The following is a 24,258-nucleotide window of genomic DNA, read 5'->3' as shown; positions in this document are numbered from 1 at the left end:
GAGAGGGAGAGAATCTCAAGCAGACTCCACACTGAACACGGAGTATGAAGACCCACGTGGGGCCAATCCACGATCCTGAGATCATGACCTGAGCCGAAATCAGGAGCCAGCTGCTGGACTGACTGAGCCACCCAGGCACCCCTGCAGAGGTCACTTTAGGCAACAGGTTTGAGCAGTGGAAACATAAACAAGGCAAAAGGGCCCACAGTGACCACCAAGCTGAAACAGGCTCATCAAGCGACCCACCTCAAAATAACCATAGGCCCTAACTGACCAATTATAACCAGGCGCAGTTCCAGAGGTTACAAAAAAAGAGAAAATTCCATACAGTCCCTTACTTCTTCACCCCATCCTGTAACTATAGCCCCACATGACCGCCTCATGGCAGACAGTCTCTTCTTTGCTGTCCTGCCTTCTGCTCCCTTGTGGTATATTCAACTTTTCTCTCTTTGGTTCTGCCTTGGGTGTATTCTTTCACCGCCTGCGCCAGCCATTCAATCAGAATATGCCACATTACCATTTACGTATATTATTAAACCAAAAAACATTTTGATATGTATTAATAAAATAAAAGTATAAAAACATAATGGAAATGATACACATCAACTTGGAGATCATGATTATCTCTGAAGATAGGAATAGCATCTCATTTATCTTGAAATTTTTTTAATAAGAAAGTACAGCAAAAGGCTAATTCTCAAGTTTCGGTCAATACATGGGTATCTGAACATGTTTGTTTGATATATTTAATAATTTTAAAAACATTAAGAGCCGATTTTTTTTAAATTTATTACTTATTTGACAGACAGAGATCACAAGTAGACAGAGAGGCAGGCAGAGAGAGAAGGAGGGAAGCAGGCTCACCACTGAGCAGAGAGCCCAATGCGGGGCTTGATCCCAGGACTCTGGGATCATGACCTGAGCTGAAGGCAGAGGCTTTAACCCACTGAGCCACCCAGGTGCCCCCATTAAGAGCCGATTAATTAAAATGATGAACAACTCAAGAGCTCATCTATGTGAAAATGAAACATCCTAAAATCCAACCGAGGACCCATGTGAGAGACTTCAAAGCCAATCCCTTGAGTTTTCCTTCTTTTTCAGAAGAAGAGTTTGATATAATGAGTGGACATAGATTCCAGGGTCTGTATAGGGGGATACAACATATTAAGAGCATGGTTTTCAAGACACACAGACCTAGTTCAAACCATAGCTGCCTCATTTATTCATTAAATGATCTTGGAGAAACCATCCCCTCTCTCAAGTTGGTTTTCTCTTTTATAAGACGGGGATAAGCTGACCAGATGGCAGATAGCACAAACCAGCCCCAGATCCAGGGATACCTGAGAATCAAAGGGAAGCTGGCAGATCAGAGAGAGCAGCCCCGTGGCCATCAGCAAAAGGCTGGGCTTGGGTGTGGACAATGGCAACCCACTTGATCTTAGCCAAAAGGCTGAGAAGCGATAGGACAATGGCAACTCAGAGCCAAAGACAGAGCTCCAAGAAGGGAATCAGGCCCTGTTGGTTCTCGGACAGATAGACCCTTACTTCTTCCCTGCCTTGCACTGGGCAGACCTTGGCCAGTCCTATCACCATTACCAAGGGCTGAGAAGGCAGTAGCTGGGTGGGGAAGTCAGTAACAAACTCCAATGCAGTGAACTGGCCGGCACCTCAGCAGCCTCTCCCACCACTCCTCTTCCCTCTCCCTGTACCCTAAGCACTAAGTTATGGCAATGGGTGTTAGTAAGAGGCTTACCTGGGCCGCGAGGAACAAGGACTTTCTCCAGAGATGCAGGTGTCTGCTCAGCACAGTACGAATTAGGGGTGCGGACTGTACCCCCAGAGAGTCTCCTTCCCAACTCACCAGCAATACACTACACTTGGGCTATGCCACCTCCCCCAGGCACTTAGTCCTGGCCCCAAGGAAAGGAGCTCACAGGGGCAGATAAGAGATGCCTGAGGGGCACACACCCAATAAGAGAAAAGATGCCATACAGGACTACCTTATCCAAACACACCAGAGTTAATGGACTTGGCAGGACAACGAATGAAAATAAGCATTTAAAATATCACTCTAAAAAAGAAGAGAGAGGATTTTGGAACGATGAAGGGGGAGACAAGAAATCATAAGGAACCAACTACAGAACCAGACACGAAAAATATTATAGATGAAATAAAGCCCTGAAAGGCTGGGGTGAATAGCAGAGTGGGTATAGCCGAGGACCAAATAAACAAGTGGAAGACCAGGTTCAGAAAATTCCCTAAAAGGCATGACAAAGGTATAAATAACTGAAAAGCAAAAGGTTAAGCCAGTGTTCTGTGAAGCTGGCTATCCCTGAATAGCATGGCACATGATATAACCAGGGGACACCGTGGTCAGGGACCCACTCCTGCACCTCTCACTGTAAAGCAGTTCCCCTCGTTGGATGCTATGTTGTTTGTGACTGCACCCCGTGGATGGGGCATACTTGATTCCCCATATAGTGATGAGAAAAGAAGGAAGGAATGAAGGGGGGAGGGAGAGAGGAAGGCAGGAAGGGGGAAGGGAGGGAGGGAGGAACGAAGGAAGGAAGGAATGAATTACAAAAGGGTTGAACACAAATATACCCTGGACTTTAGGAATGACAGTACCCATGGATGCTAATGGCACCACGATTCCAGCTCTGCCTTCTGACTTTGCCTTTCCTGCTCTATCTCAGCCTCTTTGACCTCAAGCCTTCTTCTTTAAATGCAGGGAAAATGGTTACCTATAGCTGGTAAGCTTTACTTCTTAATCCACCCAAGACAGATGGATCTCAAGATGCTGGGTACCACATTTAAGAATCCCATGGAACAGTCTCCTTGGTTCAGCTTGATCTAATTATTACTGACTAATTATTCATGCCAAGTGTCATATAAACATAGCAAGTTTTCAGGATGCCTGGGTGGCTTAGTTGGTTGGGCCACTGCCTTCAGCTCAGGTCATGATCCCAGCATCCTGGGATCGAGTCCTGCATCGGGCTCCTTGCTTGGCAGGGAGCCTGCTTCTCTCTCTGCCTCTGTCTGCTTGTGGACTTGTGCATGCTCTCTCTCTCTCTCTCTGATAAATAAATGAAAATCTTTTAAAAAGCCAAAAACATGGCAGGTTTTCAGTTAATTCAATCATTAGGAAAACTATTCTCAGAAGATGAAGACAGACAAATGTTTGCACAGCAGTACATTTTATACCAGAACAAAGCCTAATGTACAGTTGATGTCTAGTTGGTTAAATGTCAGTTCCCTGCTGCCCTTCTTGCTCCATCATCAGAGACTTGTAGTACTTATCCTGGTGGAGGTGGGAAGCCACTAAGGAATTTTAACCTGAAAATGACATTGCCAGGTTTTCTTTTGTAAAGACGGCTGTGTAGCAATATGGAAGTTGGACTGTATAAGTAAAGTTGGCAATAGTTATTTTCACAGTTTAATCTTTTTATTTTTTTATAAGATTTTATTTATTTATTTGATAGAGAGAGACACAGCGAGAGAGGGAACACAAGCAAGGGGAGTGGGAGAGGGAGAAGCAGGCTTCCTGCCAAACCCAATGTGGGGCCCAATCCCAGGACCCTGGGATCTCAGTCATTACAGAAGCTTAACGACTGAGCCACACAGGCACCCCATTTAATCTTTTTTAAAAAATATATATTTATTTATTTGACAGAGAGAGAAACCGTAAGAAGGGGGAGCAGCAGGCAGAGGGAGAGGGAGAGCACATGGAGCTCGATCCCAGGACCCTGGGATCATAATCTGAGCTGAAGGCAGATGCTTAACCAACTGAGCCATTCAGGCGCCTCTATAATTTAATCTTTAATTGTAGAATATCCAGATGGGGTCATGACTGAAGAGGAATTAGCATCACCCAGAGATGGATATATTGACAGATGGGACTTTGTCTTCTCTTTTTTCAGAAAGTAAAGAGTGACTATTTTTCTAATGGATATTGCATCATGGAATGTGGAAACACAAAGTTAAAAATGGATATAAGAGTAAAACTGGATGCAAAGGAGTCGACTGTGCTGTCCATATGCCTGTTTAATCACAGCTCCATTCCTCACCCTTCACCTGCTCTGCTCTGCATGACAGGGGGCTAAGTCCTGACAATTCCATTTCCAGAGTTTCCTTGCCAAATGGTCCAGTTAGTTTCAGCTAATGGCAGCCAATGCCAGGCAAAAGGAGATTGAAAGGGATTGGTTAGAGAGGAGGGAAAAGATTCAAGAAAAGAATGTGTCATAGAGGCCAAGGGAGGAGAACGTGCAATTGATTCAATTCTCCAAATATGTTAAGTGTGAACTCTGGGCCTCATTCTTATACTGAACACATCAGACCCCCAAGAAGACAAAGGCCTGGTCTGTCATCTTCAAGTGAAAGGACAGACATCTTCAGGCAAAGACTGTGACCACCCAGGGTGACTGCTAAATTCCAGCAATTCCAGCTGAGAGACAAGGGGATGATCACCCACTGTGTGTCAAGAGGCAGGAAAGGTAAGGTAAGGCCAAATTAGACCTCCAGGAGCCTTTAGCGCTCAAGGGATTAAGGTACTCTCTTTTGAAACAACATAAAACTTACCAAGACTAAATCCAAGACTAAATCCCTTAATTTTTTTTTGAATGCCAAGACTAAATCCCACAAAGTTTCGGATACTCACTAGTGCTAATTTTTCTCTTTGGGAACCTTGCATTCCTGTCTCACCAGGAAGGTGATCCCTCAAGGAATGAGCTGGCACCCTGGCCAGGTTTTGAATGGCATCTCTGCTAAGATTTAACAGTGTTAAATATTGCAAGGTCAAGCAAAATAAGAACTAAGATGTTACCAAGGGATTTAACAGGGAAGCATTTGTTAGAGACCGGGTGAGAGCAGTTTCCCTGGGTGGGCTGGGTGAAGAATAGGAAATGAACATTATCCGAAGTAGGACTGCAATGAAAAGGAAAGGTAGTACCGGTGAGGGAGGTCAGTTTCCTGAAACAAAAGAGATCTGAGCATTACCCGCAAATGACCAGAAAAGAACCCAGAGTCCCTCTTGGTCATCAAGATGGTTTGGGTTTGCTTACAATAAAAACACCTATCCATTCTGCAGTCCTTCATCTAGTCCTCCTTTGAAGTACCCCAGACTGTTTCTCCTGCTACACCTGGAAACCTTGACAGCCACTGAAGTCAAGTAGGCAACGAGATCTAAATACTGACCCCTAATCCTACCTGCTTCATTAGCATGCCCAAGATCCCAAGAGAGCAGAACTCCTGGGGTCTGAGAAGCAGCCAAGAGAGGGTAGAGTCCTAAAAGTCAGGGACCCGGGTTCCAGTTCCGTCTCTGCCACTCCATAACCTGACACCTTATCCTATAGCCGTGTGACTTGCCTCAACTTGATCCCCGAAGTCTTGAAATGCCCAGGAAACATCGCTTGGGGGTTGAGTGCCGGCTACACCCATGCACTACGGTGCGAACTGGGCCTCCGCTTTCCATTCTAGGAAACACCGTTTTACGGAGTAACCGAGAACATCGGTCAGCTAACCACTAGGTATACAGCAAGTGCTCGGGAGGTGCCAACATCACCGACTCCCGTCCTGCCCAGGTACATCCTTTAGCTCTCCGCGGCACGTAGCAATGGGAGTGGGACGTGCCAGCGCTCGGCTCAGCGCCCCCCAACTCCAGCAGCCCGGGCGCGAGCCGCCAGGCGCGACGGCAGTGGTGCATTGTGGGGCTTGTAGTGTGAGGCTGCGGTTGGGTGGGTGGGCGCGGCCGCCGCAGTCGCAGCGGGGCCATCTTCGGCAGGCCGGCTGGTTCGGCTTGTGCAGCCCGCACCCGTGCCCCTCGCCCTGTCCGATGGCTCCGCGGCCGCTCAGCCCCTTGGTGCTGGCGCTGGGTGGCGCAGCGGCCGTGCTGGGCTCCGTACTCTTCATCCTCTGGAAGGCCTACTTCGGGCGCGGACGCGAGCGGCGCTGGGACCGGGGCGAGGCCTGGTGGGGCGCGGAGACTGCCCGCCTCCCTGAGTGGGACGAGTGGGACGTGAGTGCCGGGCGAGGGTCTGGGCCTCCGCGTGTGCGGCTGAGGGGTGTGACGCCCGGCGAGGGCAGAAGCGCCTAGGTCGGAGCTCGGCGCCGCAGACCCTGGCGAAAGGGCGCGCAGTGGTAGCCGGGCCGTCGTGAGTCCCACAACCGAGTGATGGGTGGGCATTTCGGAGGGTGTGCGGCACCGCCCTGCGTGGCCTCGGGACCCGGGCCTCCTCGTGGGCGCCGGAGCCCCGAGGGCGCGGCCCCGGAGCTCAGTCGAGCCCGCGCCCGGTCCAGCCCGCGCTCGCCGGCGCCTGCGCAATGCGCACAGCCCGCGGCCCAGGGCGTGTCGGGAGAGGCCACCGCCCCCTTCCCCGGCGCGGGGCGGGGATGCGAGTTGATCCTCTTCGGTGTCCCCGGAGACCCTGGGACGTAGGGACTCTCAGTTTGAGGAGGCTGAGGCTTCGCGAGGGGAAGAGATTTCACCGAGGTCACTCGGGAGAAGCCAGAAGAACGGGGTTTGGGATTCAGGACTCCGAAGGCAGCGCTGGTCCCCCTGCACGAGGCCTTGCCTTCCTGCCAGTTGACCGGTGGAGGGCGGGGATGGGTGCTTTGGTGTCTTCGGTCTTCCCTTGGGAAGGGTCCGGCACCGTGCCGGCCGCAACCTGACCTGTGCCCACAGCCTGAAGACGAGGAGGACGAAGAGCCAGCGCTGGAGGAGTTGGAGCAGCGTGAGGTGCTGGTGCTGGGGCTGGACGGCTCGGGGAAGAGCACGTTCCTACGCGTGCTGTCCGGAAAGCCACCGCTGGAAGGCCACATCCCCACCTGGGGCTTCAACTCTGTGAGGCTGCCCACCAAGGACTTCGAGGTGGACCTGTTAGAGAGTGAGCAGACCCCCCACACACACACGCCGTCTCCCCCATCACCTCAGTTGGACCCAAGCCGGGTCTTTGCTTGGGTGTGTCTCCAGCATGTATATCTCACAGGACACATCCCTGTATGATATTCTTTCCCTGCCTCTCTGGGGCACAGGATACAGTCCACGCTCTGTATTCTGACATGATGGGCCATTCATGATTGGGCAATTCCAGCCTGGTCACTGCTGAAACTCACATGCCTAACACTGAGATTCCAAAAGCTAAAGTTTCCAAACATCTTCCAGGCATTACTTAATAAAACCCTCCCAACAACTCCACAAAAAACTGGAAACAGTTATTACCCTTGTTACATGCATGAGGAAAGGGAGGCCCAGCAAGTTAAATAAAATCCTGGCTCACCTAACTTGCCAGATGGGTAATGCAGACTAATGCAGACTCTGGCTGGAGGCTCTGGGTTTTCAGCAGCATGCTGCTACATTGCTTGTTTCTGAAAGGTACTTGCTGTTTTCTTTCTTCTGTCTGTGCTTGCACTCTTCTCTTCAAAAACTGCTATACCTCTTTTCAGGATTTAGATCAGAGGCACATGGGTGGTTCGGTTCACAGAGCATTAACTTGATCTCACGGTCATGAGTTCAAGGTCTGCATTGGGTGTGGAGCCTACTAAAAAATAAAACAATAAAGAATCTTAAAAAAAAAAATTAGATCAAACATGATATCCTTATGAAGACTTATCTGATTCCCAGGCTAGGTTAAGGGCTCTTCCTCTGAGCTGGCATTTGCCGCATACCAGCCTATGTCCCTGACGAGGCTTCAGGGGCACAGATGAGTTTGATCCAGCTTTGGTCCCGAGCGCCCAGCCTCAAGCAAGTAACTGGGAGAGCTCATTGTGAGTGAGTGATCAGAAAGGGTCTGGGCCGCCCCTGTCCTCAGTGTTAGGCTTCTTGGGATTCTAGGAGAGGTTGGCAGAGGGGCTATTCAGAAGACAGCAGTACTTAGCCACCTGTGTCCAGCTGCAGACTGGGTGTGAGAGAGTAGTGGACTTCCTGCCAGCCAAAGGACTCAGACCATAAAGACTAGGTGGGTTTTGTTAAGCAGCAGCTGGTGGGATCAGACTCTGAGGGCCTGGCTATATCTCTCCTCCCTGCTTGTGGTAAACGTTGATATTCACCTGGAATTTGGTCCTTTAAACAAGATTTTACTGGTCTCCCTTTCTTGTGCCAGGGATGCAGAAGGGTCAAGTGGTATTCTGTACTTGACTTCCACTCTGGCAGAGATAGTACCCCCCAAACCTAGGAGAAGGGGGTTGGTGTTTTCATGTTACCCAAGAGTCTAAGGTTCAATAGAGTCACTCCTGGATTCTAACCCAGATCTCCCATTCAAGCCCTGGAACTCTCCCTTCCCATGACACTTGCTTGGCTATAGTCTACAGTGCCTGGCCTGGAGGCCAGCCAAGCATGAGCCCTTTGTTGATCTTTGATGACTCTTCCCTTCCTCGCCCCACTTCCTATATCCTATCCATTTGATTAGCTAGTTCTTTCAGCTTTATTTTCCAATAGACTTTGCATCTCTCCACTTCTCCCCACTTCCACCACTGCCTGCTTGGTCCAAGCCACCATCATCTCAGTACTATAATTGCCTCCTTGCGGGTCTTCCTGCTTTCACTTTGTCCCCTACTGTCAGCCAGCAGTATATTTCAGAAACCCATGTCACTGTTACATAAAACCTTTAAGGGGTTCCCCCACAGTTTCACTGTAGCCTGACAGCCCTCATGTGGTCAAGCCCTGGCCAGCTTTGTTAGCTGTGGCTTCTTCCCCTCCCTCTGGCACTGCCTTGGCCACCCTGGCTGCCTTCTGTTTCAGACACATTGAGCTTGCTCTTCACTCTGCTTGTAATGCTTTCCTCTGCCTCTTCCCTTAGCTAGCTCCTTCTCGTTATCCCAGACTCAGCTCACATGCTGCCTCCTCAGGGAGACCTTCCCAGACCGCCCAATCCAAAGCCACCCCAAGCCATTTTCACTTTTTCTTTTTTATTTCCTTTCTGAAATGTGCTTATGTGCTATTGCTGTGTCTGTCTTGATTACAGAGGGAGCTCCTTGAGAGCAGGGCCCTGTCTGCCTTGCTCACCTCTGTATCCCCAGCACCCAGATCAGTGCTTGGCACCTAGTAAGCACTCAGTAAATATTTGTTGAGTGCCTGCTATGTGCCAGGCATTGTGCTGAGGGCTTTGGGGGGATCCAGATGTAAACAGCTCTAACTCTCAACGAGCACAGAGTCCTCAAGTGTCAGAAGTATATCCAGAAACTCTAGGATGCAATGTGGCTAATGGGGACTGTGCAGAGGGAAAAGAAGGCAACCCAGGTTGGGGGTACTATGTGGGCAGCCATGTGGTGGTAGGACTGAGTGTGCTGTTTTCAAGGAAAGAAAATGGGGTGACCAGACTGAACATGAAACACTGAATGGGGAATGGTTATGTATAGGCTGGGCATGGGGTCTTGGCTTCTGACCACGCCATTACTGTCTGGGAGAGAAAGCTAGGAACTGGCAGAAAGCAGCTCAGGAAAAAGAACCAGAGAGTACAATTTAATGGGCACCTTGTATGCTAGTCTGTAAAAGGCGCATTGCGTATGGTACCTTTGGGTTTTCCTGCAACCTGTTAGTAGGTAAGTTCAGTGAGGAGAACGCTGCTACTCGAAGGTAGTGAGTTGCCTAGGGAGCCCCAGCTATCAGAGCCAGAGCTAAACCAGATTGGCTCCAGAACCTGTGGTCTTCCTTGCCCCTGGTTGGTGGAGCCTTGGGAAGCTGTAAATGGGGTGGTATGGGGCTATATGTAGAGAGCCGGGGCCCAGGGAGGCTCTGAGCTGGCCCCTGGCCTCTCCTCAGTCGGCGGCAGCCAGAACCTGCGCTTCTACTGGAAGGAGTTTGTGAATGAAGTAGACGTGCTGGTGTTCATGGTGGACTCAGCTGACCGGTTGCGGCTGCCCTGGGCCCGGCAGGAACTGCACAAGCTGCTGGACAAGGACCCTGACCTGCCTGTCGTCGTGGTGGCCAACAAGCAGGTGAGGATCATGGGAGGGAGGCTGGCTCAGACCAGCTGGGCTTGATCCACTGATCCCTGGGCAGGGGCAGGGAGCACAGGAGAGAGATTCAGGCCCAGGCCTGTGATCTGGAGCACTCGGGTGAGATACTGTCCCCAACTCTTCTGCCTGTGCTTTTTCCTCATCCCTGATCCTCATTCTCTGTCTGCCTTCCTCCTTGCCTCCCTGTCACCCACTATCCTGAAGAAATGAGAAAAATACTTAAGCATCCACTATATATAAGGTATGGTTTTGAATGACATTTCACATTATGCTTCTAATTGATCCTACAGGATCCATTTTACAGATTGGAAATCTGAAGCTCAGAGAGGTTCTGTAATCTCCCCAAGGTTATACACCTTGAAAATAGTGGAATTGCAATGTCTAACTCCAAAACTTGTGCCTTTTCCACTCTGCCATGTCCTTGTGACTTACAGCTCTAGATCAAAGACCTAAGCTGGGAAGTGATAAGTGGAACATATTCCAATAACAATAACAAATAACATTTATAAGTGTGCTTACAGTGTGCCAGGCTAAGCACCTGATAGTCATGACCTCGCTTAAATCCTACAAAACCCCATGATAGGCCTTGTTATTGTCCTCAGTGCCCAAAGTTAAAACTGGTATGTGGCAAAGCCAGGACTTGAACTCAGATCTTCCTCAAAGATTCTGCTCTTAACCATGCTCTACTTCTCTTGGGCCTTTGGCCCAGCCACCCTCAGCATCACAGACTGAAGGTGCCACTCTCAATACATGCCAGGTAAAACTTTGCCACAGTACAGAGTTCTGTCATTTTTCCCGTGGCCTGGCCCATGTTCCTGAGAGCCGTGGCATTTGTTTCCAACCTGACTTGGAGAGAAGCTATACGTCTTTGATCCCAGTTTCCCCTGCCTATCAGGATATCCTTGAAAATCACTTATAAGCATGTAACCATATGTCCTGGTCTGCCTAGGATGGCCCTCATTTATGGCTGTTGTTCTGGTATAATTATTAATAGTGTCCACTTTAAGTCTCAGAAGTACCCTGGTTTGGATGATGAATTACAACATCATTCTACTTATAAACTATAATTATGAGGATAACTCTAAGTGCCTCTCAACAATGCCTGGCTTATAGGAAGAGCTATTTCTCACCGCAGTGGCTAATGGTAGTATGAAAAGAGGTTGGTATGAAGGAAAGTCAGAGATGAGAGAATTTAGACCAAGAGGCCCAGAGGCCACTTCTGGGAACTTAGGCCCCAGTGTTCCCCAGGATAGCCAAAGAACAGTTCTTCTCATGGATGACAGTGTGGGTGCTGGGAAACTGTGAGCTCTGTTCCAACCGGCTTCTCCGTCTCATCCCAGGACCTGAGTGAGTCCATGAGTATGGTGGAGCTACAGCAGGAGCTGGGCCTGCGGGCTATCGATAGCCAGCGGGAGGTGTTCCTCTTGGCAGCCAGCATCGCCCCTGCAAGACCTGGCTTTGAAAACCCTGGCACCGTGCATATCTGGAGACTGCTCTTGGAGCTTCTCTCCTAGGCCGGCTATCACCAGCTTGCCACCCAACCCTGAAGACCCTAGTCCTGCCACTCCTCCTGTCTACTGCCAGCGTGGGCCTGAGGCAGGAGCCATGTAGCAGGACTGCCCTTCTCCACCCACCCTCCAGAGCAGGGCCTGGGCAAGGCCAGGAACCGCACAGAAGCCTTCCAACGGTGAGGTGGCCATGAGGCTGAAGTGGGGAGGCGGGTGAGGCAGATAGTGGAAGAGCATAGTGTCTGGCTCACTCCAGGCTGGAAGTGGATCAGGCTTTCACTGCTGAAGGCACGTCCTTCTCTGATGTGTACAGTAAGGTGCTCAGTGGGCTCGGTTCTCCTCCCTGCAGGTCCCAGTGACTGAGAACCGGGACAGTGTCAGAAGTACTCCCAGTCTAAAACCGTTCCCTCCTGGTGACCTCATGCCCGTCACGCAGGCAGGTTCTGGGCAGCACACAGTCAGCCTTGGCTCTAGGGCCCACAATGTCCTGCAGCCCCAGCTCCGCCGGGCTGGCTCGAGGCCTTGTGCTATCTCTGCCTCTCTGGCCCTGGGACCATCAATTTTAAAAAGATGGCTTCCTTGGTTTTTTTCTCACTTGGAGATAGATTTTCCAGCCATGAAGATAAGAAGGGCTGGGATGAACCTGGAGACAATGAGTTCTCTGAAACCTCCCTGCTTCTGCAAGCTAAGGCCTGCCTGCCCACCACAGCATCAAGTGGTGTTCAGCCCTGAGCAGAGACACGGGGGGCTTTCCTCCCCCTCATCTGGGGACAGAAACTGCTGCTCTGTGCCAGTGCCCGTGTTTACAGAAGTCTGGGGAAGGAGCCTGTGTCCCTGGGGAGAAGACCGTCACCTGAAGCTCAGTGTTGGCCTCAGAACTGCATTCTAATTATTTATTTATTTATACAAGGAACAGACCAAAGTCTCAGGTTCTGTTTCTAGGTGCTGTTATCAAAGCCCCAGATGACTGCCATGGAAAATTTGTGTCTTTGAGGAAAACAGCTGGAATTGTGAGACGTGTGATAACCTGCACGTGTCGGTGGAAACAAAGCTCTAGCTTTCCCCCAACATTTACAGCTATGATCGGCATCCCCCTTTACGGTGGCCCACATGAACTTAAAACTCTGCCACTTGGCCCAATATGTCAGAAGGACACAACCCCCTCCCGTGTAGCTGGTAGTCACCAGCTGCAGAGAGGACATTTCAATTATGTAAATTCAAGTAAACAAAAATGGGAATTAGCAGATCAGCCAACAGGATACCTGAGGCTTTGGGTACCTCAGTCTTTCTGGACCTGCTGATTCCCCAGCCAAAAGTTGGACAGAATTTCTATTCTCTCCAGTGCACACTCACAGTTTATTTATATGCTGACACTTTAGTGCAGGCCAAGGACAGAGACTTTTGTCCTTTGGATTTTTTTTAGCAGAGATAGCCAACTCAGTTTGCTTTTTAATTGAGAATAGAGATGATGTGCCTTCATTTCACTTGACATTGACTCAGTGTGCCTCAGTTCCGTGCTGTGGCCTACACAAGAGGCAGCACAGGGAGGAAGGTGGGATGGACGCTCTAGAAGTCCAGAAGTGTGATGAGTTACATGGCCTCCTGTGCTCTTGGGCTGTGGGTGTATGACAGAATCACTGTCCTTTGAAATTCTAATTAACTTTCTGCAGAAAAAAGAAGAGATTTGTCTGCTTTTATCTTAAATATTTAAGGAATGACTTGACTTTTAGAGTACCCTTTGAACTTTTGCCGACAGCTTTTCATTTTGACATTTAAAGAATGTGAAACTTCACGTCTTTATTCTATGAACTTCACCTTGTTCTCCAGTGCTTGACATTTACCTCTGGAACCAGCATCGTTGTAGGGGACCCTTTTCTAATTAAGATCTCCCTTTGGTCTAATGAGTATCGTTATGTAATACAGTTTTCAAAGTCTGCAGTGAGGGGAGTGAACTTGAATAGTTATATCCACATGAGTGACCTCTGAAGACCACTCCCAGAACTGATGGGTCTCAGGTACACTGGAAGACGCAAACCACTGAGGGAGCCTGAAGGTCCAGAGTACCACCCTGAAGCTTGTGCAGAAAATAGATGTTCTCTTGACCCGTGGGTGTGCCTCATCACATTTGTGGCTGACTGCTACACTCCTCTGGTGGGACTGCTGGCCTGTCGTCCAGGCAGAGTGTCAACAGTGCTCAACCGCTCTGGTTTCTGCCAGGACTGGGCAAAGTGGAGAACGGGCCTCTCATGAATAGCCGAGTGCCTGGCCCGTGCTGCTCTTACCCAGTTGCTCCTGAATGTGACTTTCTGATTCACCAGTCCAGATCACCTGCTCCTGGAAACCAGCCATTATCTGTGGAGTTCATCTCAAAGTGAGTTTTCTGAGCTAGCCTGGGTGACACTGCTCCCCCAAGACTGCCCCAACATTATAGCTCCCAGCCTGCTTGAGCATGGGATATGGGTCAAATGTCAGCCCCTCTCCTTTTCTAAGGAAGGCAACTGGAAGGCAGGCTCTGGATCTGAGAGAGCAGGTGGGCATACCACATCAAAAGGAAGTTTCTGTTTCTGCCTGCCTGTTGAACCGATGCCTGATCATTCACCCTGGCACCAACGGCTTCTGATCTTAAGAATTAATGCAATGTGGCTTCTGATTTTCCATCCTCTCACCTGCTGCCAGCCCTCTGAGGAGAGGCCAACTTGGCCCAAAGCTTGGTCATATGAATGGTCTAAGCAAGAAGGCTCCAAGACCACCACCTTGACTGGCTGCTTATCCACAGGAGCCTCTTCTGGTACCTCTTGCCCTGACACACTGGTATTCAGCCTTAAGGACGGGGGTGGATGGTGAAATCAGCCTGTCACAGCACTCCCCTCCCTCCACAGAGAGGTGCTAATGAAAATCTGAGGACTCTTGCCTGTCTGTGTAGATGAAACACTAGATTGCAAAACAACGTTTCCACCTGTCTATGGAAAACATTTTGTTCTTAAACTTGCTTAATAGCAACTGCTAGCACTTTGAACTAGCTGCTGAAACTCACCTGTGGTATTCATTCTGGTGCACCTGCCCACATCTCAGGCCTGGAATAGTCTGAGCATCTTCCTGTCACATTTGTTGGCTCACACATTTTCAGTCGTTTTTAGTAGCTGTGTGAAGAAAACCAGCTTTTCCTCATTTGCTGCCTCTGCGAGGTGGGCCCACGAGGTACATAAAGAGAATTCCCATCAAAGATCTGGAAGTGAAGAGGCCTTGCTGTCCCACCCCAAGCCCTGTGAACCCAGACCCACAGGGTTGCCAAGGACGGATTGCATTAAGGGAGACCCAATGGCTGTTTGAGACACACAATAAATGCCAAAAATTCAAATATGGTTTCACTTGAATTCTGATTTTGAGGAGTATATCCTGGGTGCTTATAGTTCCAATGAGGGGCAGGGTATGGGGGATGGTCCCAGAAGTTTCAGTAACACGATCATTTGTATCTGTACCTGGCGGCCATTTCTTGGGAGTTCTAGCTGATGGGGCCAGAAGTCAGAATGGAGCGTTCCCCCTGCACCTGCCTTGGGCTCAGCTCCAGATGCCCAGGGAAGATTCATGCAAAGCCCAGTCGGCCAGGGGATGTCAAGCTGATTAAAAAGCAGTTGTAACTGGTATGTATTGCGACAGGAAGGCTGGGACATAGGGAAGAGGGGACACTTACATAGCATAAGGATGGGGGATAGTGGCAGAAAAGGCTTTCCAAAACTGGCACCTGAATTGGGTAAAGAAACAAAGGGACAGCTGTCAAAGGCCTGAATTTGGAATGCCATGGAGGACGTTATGAGGCCAAATAAAAGCCCTCATGAGTGGGATGCCTGGCTCGCTCAGTCTGTAGGTACAGCATGTAATTCTTTATCTCAAGGTCACGAGTTCAAGCCCCAAACTGGGCATGGAGCATACTTGAAATACGGAATCCCCTACCTGGAGACTAGATTCCAAAGCCTGTGTGCACACTGCTACAAGGGCCAGTTCACTGCTGGGGGCTAAGCCAGCATAGGAAGGGTTTCTGGGGCCCTGTTTCCAGCCTGCCCTGATAGCGTGGGACAGATGGGCTGCCTTCAGGGGCTCATGGAGAGGACATAGCAGGTGAAAACCCAGGCTTCAGACCTCACGCTGGCCTCTCAAGCCTGTTTCCTTAACTGTAAAATGGTGAAGCCAGACACCCTGCAGGAGTTGATGTGAAATATCTGCATAAAAACACCAAATCTTTTTAAAGAGGAATAAGGAGAACCAGATTTGAGGTGCCCTTCTAGGCGAAACATTAGGAATGAGAGGGTTGTTTGTTGTTTTTTTTTTTTTAAAGGTTTTATTTATTTATTTGATACAGAGAGATCACAAGTAAGCAGAGAGAGAGGAGGAAGCAGGCTCCCTGCTGAGCAGAGAGCCTGATGCGGGGCTCGATCCCAGGACCCTGGGACCATGACCTGAGCCAAAGGCAGAGGCCCAACCCACTGAGCCACCCAGGCACCCCAATGAGAGGGGTTTTGTACTACAATAGCTCAAGTATCAAAAGCAGAAAATGCCCAGTGCCCACCCCACAGTGCCTGTGATCCTGTTATGTGTCATCACCTCACATCGCCAAATTAGGCAGGCCTACCCCAGAGAAGGGCCACACAGTGTATACCCAGTACCTGGCGGACAGATGCTATTCAGCAGTCCACCAGTCTCAGTGGACTTGGGGGCCTCAGGTTCCTTTCAGAGCAAGCAATCTCAAGACGAGTAGTGAAGGCCAGTCATAAGGAGGCAGCAATCCAGCTACTTCCCCTCTGGCCCTTGAGCCAATCTACTGAGACATACCTCCCAAGCAGCCCAAGGTTAGCAGCAGGCTTATGTAGAAGGCTTAATGCTGTGCAGGAAACCAAGAAGAGGGATGGAACCGGAACAGGGGACAAGAGGAGGGAGGCCACACCTAAGAGGGGAGGAAGACTGTGGCACATTAAGGGCTGGATGGCCTCTCTGCCCAGCCAAGTGGGTTTTCACAGGGAGTGTCCCAGAGCTTGGTTGGGAAGGGAACACACAACCACCAGAAAAGTAAAATAGTCTTTTTATTATGTACAGGCTATACGTAAACCAACCACCCACTCTGAAAACAGTAGGTTCTGGCTTTTCTCAGGGCACTCAGAAGCTTCTTGGAGACCGTTCCTTCCCTTCAGAAAGGGGAGCATGAGTGTGTGCATGCATGTGCATGTGTATGTAACCTTCTGATTCCATGAGGTTTGACCAGCCTCATCTAGCCACATGCCCCTCCTTGCCTTAAACCCTGGCTTTGAGCTTCTCTGGTCCAGGAGGAGACCTCAGCCTAGGGCAGGCATAAGCCAATCATTCAACCTCCATCTTGTTCTTCTGCAAAGAATCAATGAAGGTTTGCCACTCCGCTGGGTAAAAACGCTTATAGACGTTGATCTTATTCCGAATCTGTTTCGGGGTATCTTGGTAGTAATTCTTCTCATCCCGGGCCATAGCCTAAGAAGGGAGAAGCCACTTGAGGAGGGCTGGACAGGCAAAGGTTCAAATCCTAGTACTGCTTGAGCTGGGCTGGGCAAGCCACTTAGTGTCCCTGAAGTCCAAGTTCCTCACCTCAAAAACAATGGTGTATGTGGGGAAATGGATGCAAATGCCCTTGGGAACCAGGCAGGAGCTGCGGCCAGATATGAGTGGCTAATGCTCCATCCATAGCTCACTGATCCCACTTGGGCACCAGAATCCAGTGCAGCCAGATCTTCCAATTTTTAAGAGAAGTCAAAAATACTAACTTTAATTCAAAAACTCTCATAATTAAAATGGCACCTAGTTCAAGTTCTTTAAAAATACCATGCAAATAAAACTACATGTCTGAGTGGAATATGAACCACAGGCCAATCAGTCTATTCTGGCTACAAGCATCTGTCCATGAGATCAACTTCCTAAAGTCTCTCTTTCCTTCGTTTGCACTCAGTCTCAGGCAAGAGATAAGATCAGACCCCAAATGGTCCAGGGCACCTTCCTAACAGACCTAAGTGGTTCTTCCTGCCAGGCCTGAACCACTCACCTTATAGTCCTCCCCATGATTCTCCACCATGTAGCGCACATAGTCAATGAGGTCTCGAGACAGGGTGTTTCCTTTCTTTTCTGGAAGGCTGGCTTCTGCCTCCAGGTCTAGGGTGAGAGAAACCAGGACACAGAAAATAACATTTTGCCTCCTGTACTTTTTGAGTTGCCCAATCACCCTTTCACCCATCCCAAACCAAGGCCATCAGATGGGTTTTGCCTCTCCCGCCCCAAATTCAGTGCTCTTCAGCCCCTGGGATTCCAGGCCCTGCCTATGACACAATCATCTATCACTATGGCAACTACCTAAAATAAAAGGTAAGTCATCTCTCTTGGGTCTCAGCTGGGTAAAGGGCAGGGACCAAATTAATAATCTCTACTTAGTACTGGGTCCTGGGGACAAAGGGGAAGACACAGTGCCTACCACAAGTCGTGCCTTCACTGTTAAAATAGCTAGGCAGGAGCATCCGGATGGCTTAATCAGTTAGACATCCGACTCTTGGTTTCAGCTCAGGTCATGATCTTATGGGTCGTGAGACTGAGCTCCATGTGGGAATCCATGCTGACGATGGAGTCTGCTTGTCCTTCTCCCTCTACTCCTCTCCCCCCTCTCACTCTCTCCCTTACTCACTGGAATAAATAAAATCTTTAAAATTAATTGATTAAATTAAATAGGTAGGCAAATACTCCCCATTTCTCAAGTAGGAGAAAAACAGCTCAGGGAAACAAGGTGGTCAAATGTTATCCAGGGGTTAAGTGCTAAATTGCTTATAGTAAAATTACCTTTGACTTGGTTGCCAGGGACTGGGTGGGAGGGAGGCAGGGAAATGTGGAATTATTTAATGGGTAGAGTTCCGTTTCTGAAGATGAAAAAGTTTTGGAGATCTAATGCATGACAACATAAACATGCTTTTTTTTTTTTTAAAGATTTTATTTATTTACCTGACAGACAGAGATCACAAGTAGGCAGAGAGGCAGACAGAGAGAGAGGAGGAAGCAGGCTCCCCGCTGAGCAGAGAGCCCGATGCGGGGCTCGATCCCAGGACCCTGAGATCATGACCCGAGCCGAAGGCAGCGGCTTAACCCACTGAGCCACCCAGGCACCCCAACATAAACATACTTAACACTACTGAGCTATATAATTAAAAATGATTAAGATGGTAAACTTGAGGGGCACCTGGGTGGCTCAGTGGGTTGAAGCCTCTGCCTTCAGCTCGGGTCATGATCTCAGGGTCCTGGGATCGAGCCCCACATTGCCTCTCTGCTCAGCCGGGAGCCTGCTTCCTCCTCTCTCTCTGCCTGCCTCTCTGCCTACTTGTGATCTCTGTCTGTCAAATAAATAAATAAAAATCTTAAAAAAAAAAAAAAAAGATGGTAAACTTGATAAGTTTTCTACCACAATTTTAAAAAATTCTTTAAAGAATGAGAAGTAAAATAAATAAATAAATAAATAAATAAGAGAAGTAAAAAGTTTAGAAATTTGACAGAAAATACACCTGATTTTATTCATGCAATCCTTTACAGTAATTCTTACGAGAATTCTTATAAGAATCACTGATAGAAACTCAAGAAATTCTCTATCAAATGCCTGGCCATTTAAAACCCTTTTAAGGAGAACCGTTAACATCTTGGACAGGTAAGAGGAAGATGAGTGGAGAATTTCAGAATATTCCTGCTTCCCTGCAGAATTTACTCTGTTTTAATATTCAGTCTCTATAGCATTAATAAATATGAAACTGATTTGTAACTGAAAAGATTAAATAAGATGGTGGAATCTATAAAAATCTGTTCATCCTTAAATTCATGACAAGCTGAATATGCGCCTGAGACACTGGTTTCTTTTCTATCCTCTCGGGCACCTGGCTGCATCCTCCCTGAACATTTCTGACCTCACTTCACATGTTTGAGATTATTAAGTAGACTAAAAATATCCCAGTCAGAGACAGTCTTAACTTTGTGAGCCCTGGACCAGCTCCCTTCTTCCCTCCGAACCTCGGTTTTTCCATCTGTAAAATGAAGACATCACCCACCGTTTAGCACATAAGGCTTCCGCACAAGCTCCTTAGGCCTCTCCTCTATGTCAACCTCCATGGCCTTCACCTGCAGAGAACAGAGCCTGTGAGACCAGTCGACAAAGGAAGAATCTTAGATGAGGGAAAATTCTAGAGGCTCCTGCCCATCCCAACACAACTGATTATCCATAAGAATCCCTACACATATTCAGGCAGGAACAGATAACGGAGAGAACCAATGCCCCGGAGGTTTCCAAAAGGGACTCAAGGAAGCAAGTCATCTTTCTGTGCCTATCTAAAAAATGGGCATAATGCCTACCTCACCTCATGTGTGCTAATCAAATGAAACAATGCCCATGAACACTCTTTATAATTTACAATGAAAAGATAGCAGATATCTTCTCTATGAAGAGGAACAACCTGACAGTGCTTGGCTATAGCTTCACATTTGATCTAGAAACAGTAGTGCCATTTTCCTCTGGCATGAAGGGATAAGAAGAAATTTATCTAAAAGCAATGGCACAGGGTGCCTAGTTGGCTCAGTCAGTTAAGCATCTGCCTTCAGCTTAGGTCATGATCTCAGGGTCCTGGGATGGAGCCCCGTGTCAGGATCCCTATGCAGCAGGGAGTCTGCCTCTTCCTCTGCCCTTCCCGTACTCCACTCTCAGCTTGCTAATAAATAAATAAAATCTTTAAAAATTATTCAAATAAATAAATAAATAAATAAATAAAAGCAATGGGACAAATCCAATCAGCAAGTCCATTCATTAGGTTAACTATTGAGCACTAGTCACATTCTAACCACCACTGGACAAAACACAAGGTCCTTGTCCCCAAGAAGATTATGTTGAGGGAAAGAGACACATGCAATAAACAAATACATATATAAAACACCATCAAGTATTTGCAAGTGCTATGAGTTAAAGCTGGAAATAAATTACTGGATAAAAGAGTTCTATTTTTTAAAGTGTGGTGCAGAAGAAGACTTATTTGGGAGAAACTAAGGAAGCCTCAGACCAAGGATAATTAGATGACTGGGGGAAGGTGTAAGTAAGAGTAAGTAAAAATCCCAAACTCTGGGGGAGTCCTTACTACGAAAGTGAAGGGCAGAAAAAGATAAATCCTGAGACATACCATTGAGATCCCAAGGGACCCAAACAGGCTCATTTCGGAGGCATAAAGAAAATGAGTGGAGAAGAAAAGTGGGGAGTTCCAACCCAGGTCCAATGTGTGCTGGGAAGTAGGAGGAGGTAGTAAAGTGCTCTTCAACCACAGTCAGTGCAAGCTGCCGGAGCTGGCTATAGGAAGGTCGCAAACCCAGGAAAGGCGTAGTAAGCGTGGCAATGCACAGGGAAGAAGTTCTTAAACTCAGCTAAGTATGGAAGCAAACAGGGATGAAGGGCGAGGACCCTGCCATGTCAGTACCTTTCTCTTACGGAGGGGAACCGCCTTGTTGGGGTCCATAGCCAACCCCATCTCGGCCAGGTTCTGCCGCACGGATTTGGCGTGGTCCCAGGCATGTCGGATGTGGGAGCTACAGGCAAAGAGAGAGAGATCGCGGAACCGTCATCTCGCCGGCCGTCCTAGCCGAGGTCCCCTGCCTTCCAAACCCCGGTCCCCTCACCATTCGATCCGTGGCGCTGCTTTCCGTCGAGCATTCCGGTTCAGCCGCTTCCGGTTAACATTGTAACCGAACTTCTGTCTCCTGGTCTTCCCCTTGGCTTTGGGCATTTCCTTGACCACCGAACGGACAACTATAACTAGATGCCTCTCACACGCAACGCCTCGTGTCTCCGACTACTTCCTGTGGATCCTCGCAAGGGTTTGCGGGATTTTTCAGGAAATGTAGTCCATCCTATAGAGACATCATGCAGATTACTATAATGACTACGACTCCCAGAATGCAACGAGCGGTTGGCGTCTGCGTACAAGCAAATCCCCCCCCTTCAATGACCTCATCAGAAGGCGGAGCTTAGCGTTCGCATTTTTTCCCAAAGCAGCTTCCCGGGACATGGCGGCTCCTGGTCCTGTGACTCCGGGGCCACCCTTTGAACCAGCACAGCCCCCAGTCATTGAGGGCTTTAGCCCCAGTATCTACCGCACTCAAGAAAGCTTCAAGGAAAAATTTATTCGCAAGACCCGCGAGAACCCAATGGTACCCATAGGTAAGCAGGTGTCATAGGAACTGTAGACGGAGAGGATAGTGATGTCTGAGGGAATTAATTAGGTGAGGACCGGGAACGCCAAGGGGGAAGGGAGTGAGAGCGGACCAGAGTTGTGGCGCCGAAGCCGGGGGGTGAGAGGTGATCCTGATTGGAGCAGGAGTTGGGCGGGATAGGGGGCCAGAGATAGGGCGAGCCCTGTAACTGGGAGGACCCTTCCTCCACCAGACCCTCCCACTAGGCCCCTCTGCCTCTCGGCTGTTACTCAGAGCTCTGGACTCCGAGTACTGGAGGCCCACGGCGGGGAGGGGCCTCCAGGGCCAGAACGTGCTACTTACTTTGTCCCCTCCTCAGGCTGCCTGGGCACGGCGGCCGCCCTCACCTACGGCCTCTACTGCTTCCACCGGGGTCAGAGCCAGCGCTCTCAGCTCATGATGCGCACCCGGATCGCTGCCCAGGGCTTCACGGTCGCAGCCATCTTGCTGGGTCTGGCTGCATCTGCTATGAAGTCTCGATCCTGAGTCCGAGACCTGGCCTTGAACGTTGCACAGAGATCATTCCCGGACCCAGGAGCAACCACCGGCCCCGCTACCTGACTTATTCCTTCGTCTCCCCTGACAAGGCCCCTATCAGCAGGGGAGGAAGTGGCCAATTGTGTAACTGACAGGTGTTTTTTCGGGAATCTCGGATTCGTTTCAGTTTGGGTGTTGCATACTTGTATTTGTGCCCCACTCTCTTCACTTCCTCCTTAATAAACTGATCCACTTGTAGTTTGGTGAATTCATTCTCAATCTAGCACCCCCAGGGTTTTCGGTCTTTGATTTTAGGATATTGTCTAAAGACTATAGGGGCCCTTAGAAATCTCGCAGTCTAATGATTACCAAACTTTTCTGGTAACAATCACCTGGGGGAACTTGTTAAAGGTAGATATTCGGTAGAGTGATGCTGTTTGAAAAACAACAACAACAACTGATCTTTCCAACAATCTTCAGACCTTCAACTGGAAACCCTTCCTTCAGATGAGGCTGGCCATCATCATTGCTTCTGCTCCTCACCCCACTCCCACCTCCTGAGAGCATCTAGACTCCACTGATGTAGACTACCCCCACTTGGTTCTTGATACATCTTAAATAACAGGAAACTGAGCCTCAGAGAAGGCAGCATGGTGGAGTGGTAAGAGTTTGGTGGACTGGTAAGCGTGTAGTCACAAAGCTTGCCATTGTTCTGTGTATCTAGTGTTTTAGGATTAAGGAAGAAAAGGGGCCGGAGACCTTGAGTGAACTCTACAAGAGGCAACCTCTGAGTTTCTCATTCATGCAAAGTCTCAAGTATTCTTGGACTGTGGTCAGATCTAAAGTGTTGATTCGGTGGGACCCAGTTTTCTTTCCATGTATGACTCCATTCAGTTTCAACACCAGCTGCAAGCTGCCAGAAAGGAAAGAGGAAATAAGGAAGACACACTTTTTGGGCCCCCTAACACCCTCTAGCTTTCTAAGTGGAGAAGTGTATGAGTAGGGCCCCACTATGTTTCTTGCTCTCATCATGGTCTCTCAGTTGCAAGGTAGAGATAATAAATGTGAAGCAGTACATTTTGGTGATGGATTCAAGACCTGGATAGGAAGGGGTGAGGACTATGGCACCTCTAAAGAGGAAGGCCATTATTTTTAGCTGTTGGTGCTATTGTGTTCCCCTAGAAAAGATATGCTGGAAGTCCTAACCCAGTATCTCAGAATGTAATCTTATTTGGAAATAGGGTCTTTACAGTGATAATTAAGTTAGAATGAGGTCATTAAGGTAGGCCTTAATCCATTCTGGCTGATTTCCTTAAAAAAAGGGGAAATTTAGGGGCGCCTGGGTGGCTTAGTGGGTTTAAGCTTCTACCTTTGGCTCGGGTCATGATCCCAGGATCCTGGGATTGAGCCCCACATCGGGCTCTCTGCTCTGCGGGGAGCCTCCTTCCCTCTCTCTCTCTCTTGCCTGCCTCTCTGCCTACTTGTGATCTCTGTCTGTCAAATAAATAAGTAAAAATCTTTTTAAAAAATAAATAAAAAGGGGAAATTTAAACACAGACTGCATAGATGATATGAAGATCAACTCGGGATTGTAGTGATGCACAAGTTGAAGAATGCCTGAGGCTACCTGTACAACAGATCATTCCCTAGTGCCTTCAGATGGAATGTGGCCCTGCTGACATTTTGATTCTGGACTTCAGACCTCCAGAATAGTGAGACAATAAATTTCTGTTGTTCTGTGCCAGACACTGTATGGCATCTCTAATAAAATAAAGTTGGCAATTACTCAAATCTTTTTAAACATTGTACAGGTCACAGTGACTTAAACACAGCCTGTTTGCAACCTCTGCTGAAGAAGGTATGATCACTGAGTATTTATCCCAGATCTACAAGGCGGGGGACAGCTATCTGAAGGAGGGAAAGCATTGAGCCTTCCACATCCAGAGGGTACTGGCCAGACCCAAGGAAAGGAGTCTGGCAGCAGCGACCTTCACCAGCCTCAACCCGGGCTTAGAGGGAGCCACCACAGGGAACCTCTGGTCTTGCCTCTTTGCTC

General features: G+C 48.8%; 3 protein-coding genes across 5 annotated transcripts; 2 read left to right on the top strand and 1 right to left on the bottom strand.

The window, feature by feature from the left end:
• The first annotated feature begins 5,776 nt into the window (after positions 1 to 5,776).
• ARL10 (ADP ribosylation factor like GTPase 10) lies at positions 5,777 to 14,811 on the top strand. Of its 3 annotated transcripts, none has more exons than XR_006381417.1 (5): positions 5,777 to 6,013; positions 6,680 to 6,881; positions 9,755 to 9,930; positions 11,292 to 11,638; positions 12,065 to 14,811. XR_006381417.1 is itself a non-coding variant. In XM_044229168.1 (4 exons), exons 1-4 carry the CDS (start codon positions 5,831 to 5,833, stop codon positions 11,463 to 11,465), a joined length of 735 nt encoding a protein of 244 aa, XP_044085103.1. In that variant the 5' UTR covers positions 5,777 to 5,830; the 3' UTR covers positions 11,466 to 14,811. The 3 variants fall into 3 exon arrangements, 1 of the variants encoding a protein (XP_044085103.1); XR_006381414.1 differs by having other exon boundaries at positions 11,809 to 14,811; XM_044229168.1 differs by having other exon boundaries at positions 11,292 to 14,811.
• A 1,705-nt stretch (positions 14,812 to 16,516) lies between these two features.
• On the bottom strand, positions 16,517 to 21,410 carry NOP16 (NOP16 nucleolar protein). The gene is made up of 5 exons (XM_044229146.1): positions 21,153 to 21,410; positions 20,954 to 21,062; positions 19,547 to 19,616; positions 17,518 to 17,624; positions 16,517 to 16,952 (listed from the first exon to the last, which is right to left on the bottom strand). Exons 1-5 carry the CDS (start codon positions 21,257 to 21,259, stop codon positions 16,809 to 16,811), a joined length of 537 nt encoding a protein of 178 aa, XP_044085081.1. The 5' UTR covers positions 21,260 to 21,410; the 3' UTR covers positions 16,517 to 16,808.
• A 74-nt stretch (positions 21,411 to 21,484) lies between these two features.
• On the top strand, positions 21,485 to 22,460 carry HIGD2A (HIG1 hypoxia inducible domain family member 2A). Its single transcript, XM_044229158.1, has 2 exons — positions 21,485 to 21,693; positions 22,045 to 22,460. Exons 1-2 carry the CDS (start codon positions 21,540 to 21,542, stop codon positions 22,209 to 22,211), a joined length of 321 nt encoding a protein of 106 aa, XP_044085093.1. The 5' UTR covers positions 21,485 to 21,539; the 3' UTR covers positions 22,212 to 22,460.
• Positions 22,461 to 24,258: the final 1,798 nt, after the last annotated feature.

The sequence above is a fragment of the Neovison vison genome, chromosome 1 (assembly GCF_020171115.1).
Source record: "Neovison vison isolate M4711 chromosome 1, ASM_NN_V1, whole genome shotgun sequence".
Classification (NCBI taxonomy): domain Eukaryota; kingdom Metazoa; phylum Chordata; class Mammalia; order Carnivora; family Mustelidae; genus Neogale; species Neogale vison.
This window is presented reverse-complemented; position numbering and strand designations above follow the sequence as displayed.

Coding starts and splice junctions, on each gene's coding strand:
- ARL10 (XM_044229168.1), top strand. CDS start 5,831: ATGGCTCCGCGGCCGCTCAGCCCCTTGGTGCTGGCGCTGGGTGGCGCA. Junction 6,882..9,754: donor CGAGGTGGACCTGTTAGAGA/GTGAGCAGACCC, acceptor GCCTCTCCTCAG/TCGGCGGCAGCCAGAACCTG. Junction 9,931..11,291: donor TCGTGGTGGCCAACAAGCAG/GTGAGGATCATG, acceptor GTCTCATCCCAG/GACCTGAGTGAGTCCATGAG.
- HIGD2A (XM_044229158.1), top strand. CDS start 21,540: ATGGCGGCTCCTGGTCCTGTGACTCCGGGGCCACCCTTTGAACCAGCA. Junction 21,694..22,044: donor GAACCCAATGGTACCCATAG/GTAAGCAGGTGT, acceptor TCCCCTCCTCAG/GCTGCCTGGGCACGGCGGCC.
- NOP16 (XM_044229146.1), bottom strand. CDS start 21,259: ATGCCCAAAGCCAAGGGGAAGACCAGGAGACAGAAGTTCGGTTACAAT. Junction 21,063..21,152: donor GCAGCGCCACGGATCGAATG/GTGAGGGGACCG, acceptor CTTTGCCTGTAG/CTCCCACATCCGACATGCCT. Junction 16,953..17,517: donor ATCATGGGGAGGACTATAAG/GTGAGTGGTTCA, acceptor CTCCCTTCTTAG/GCTATGGCCCGGGATGAGAA.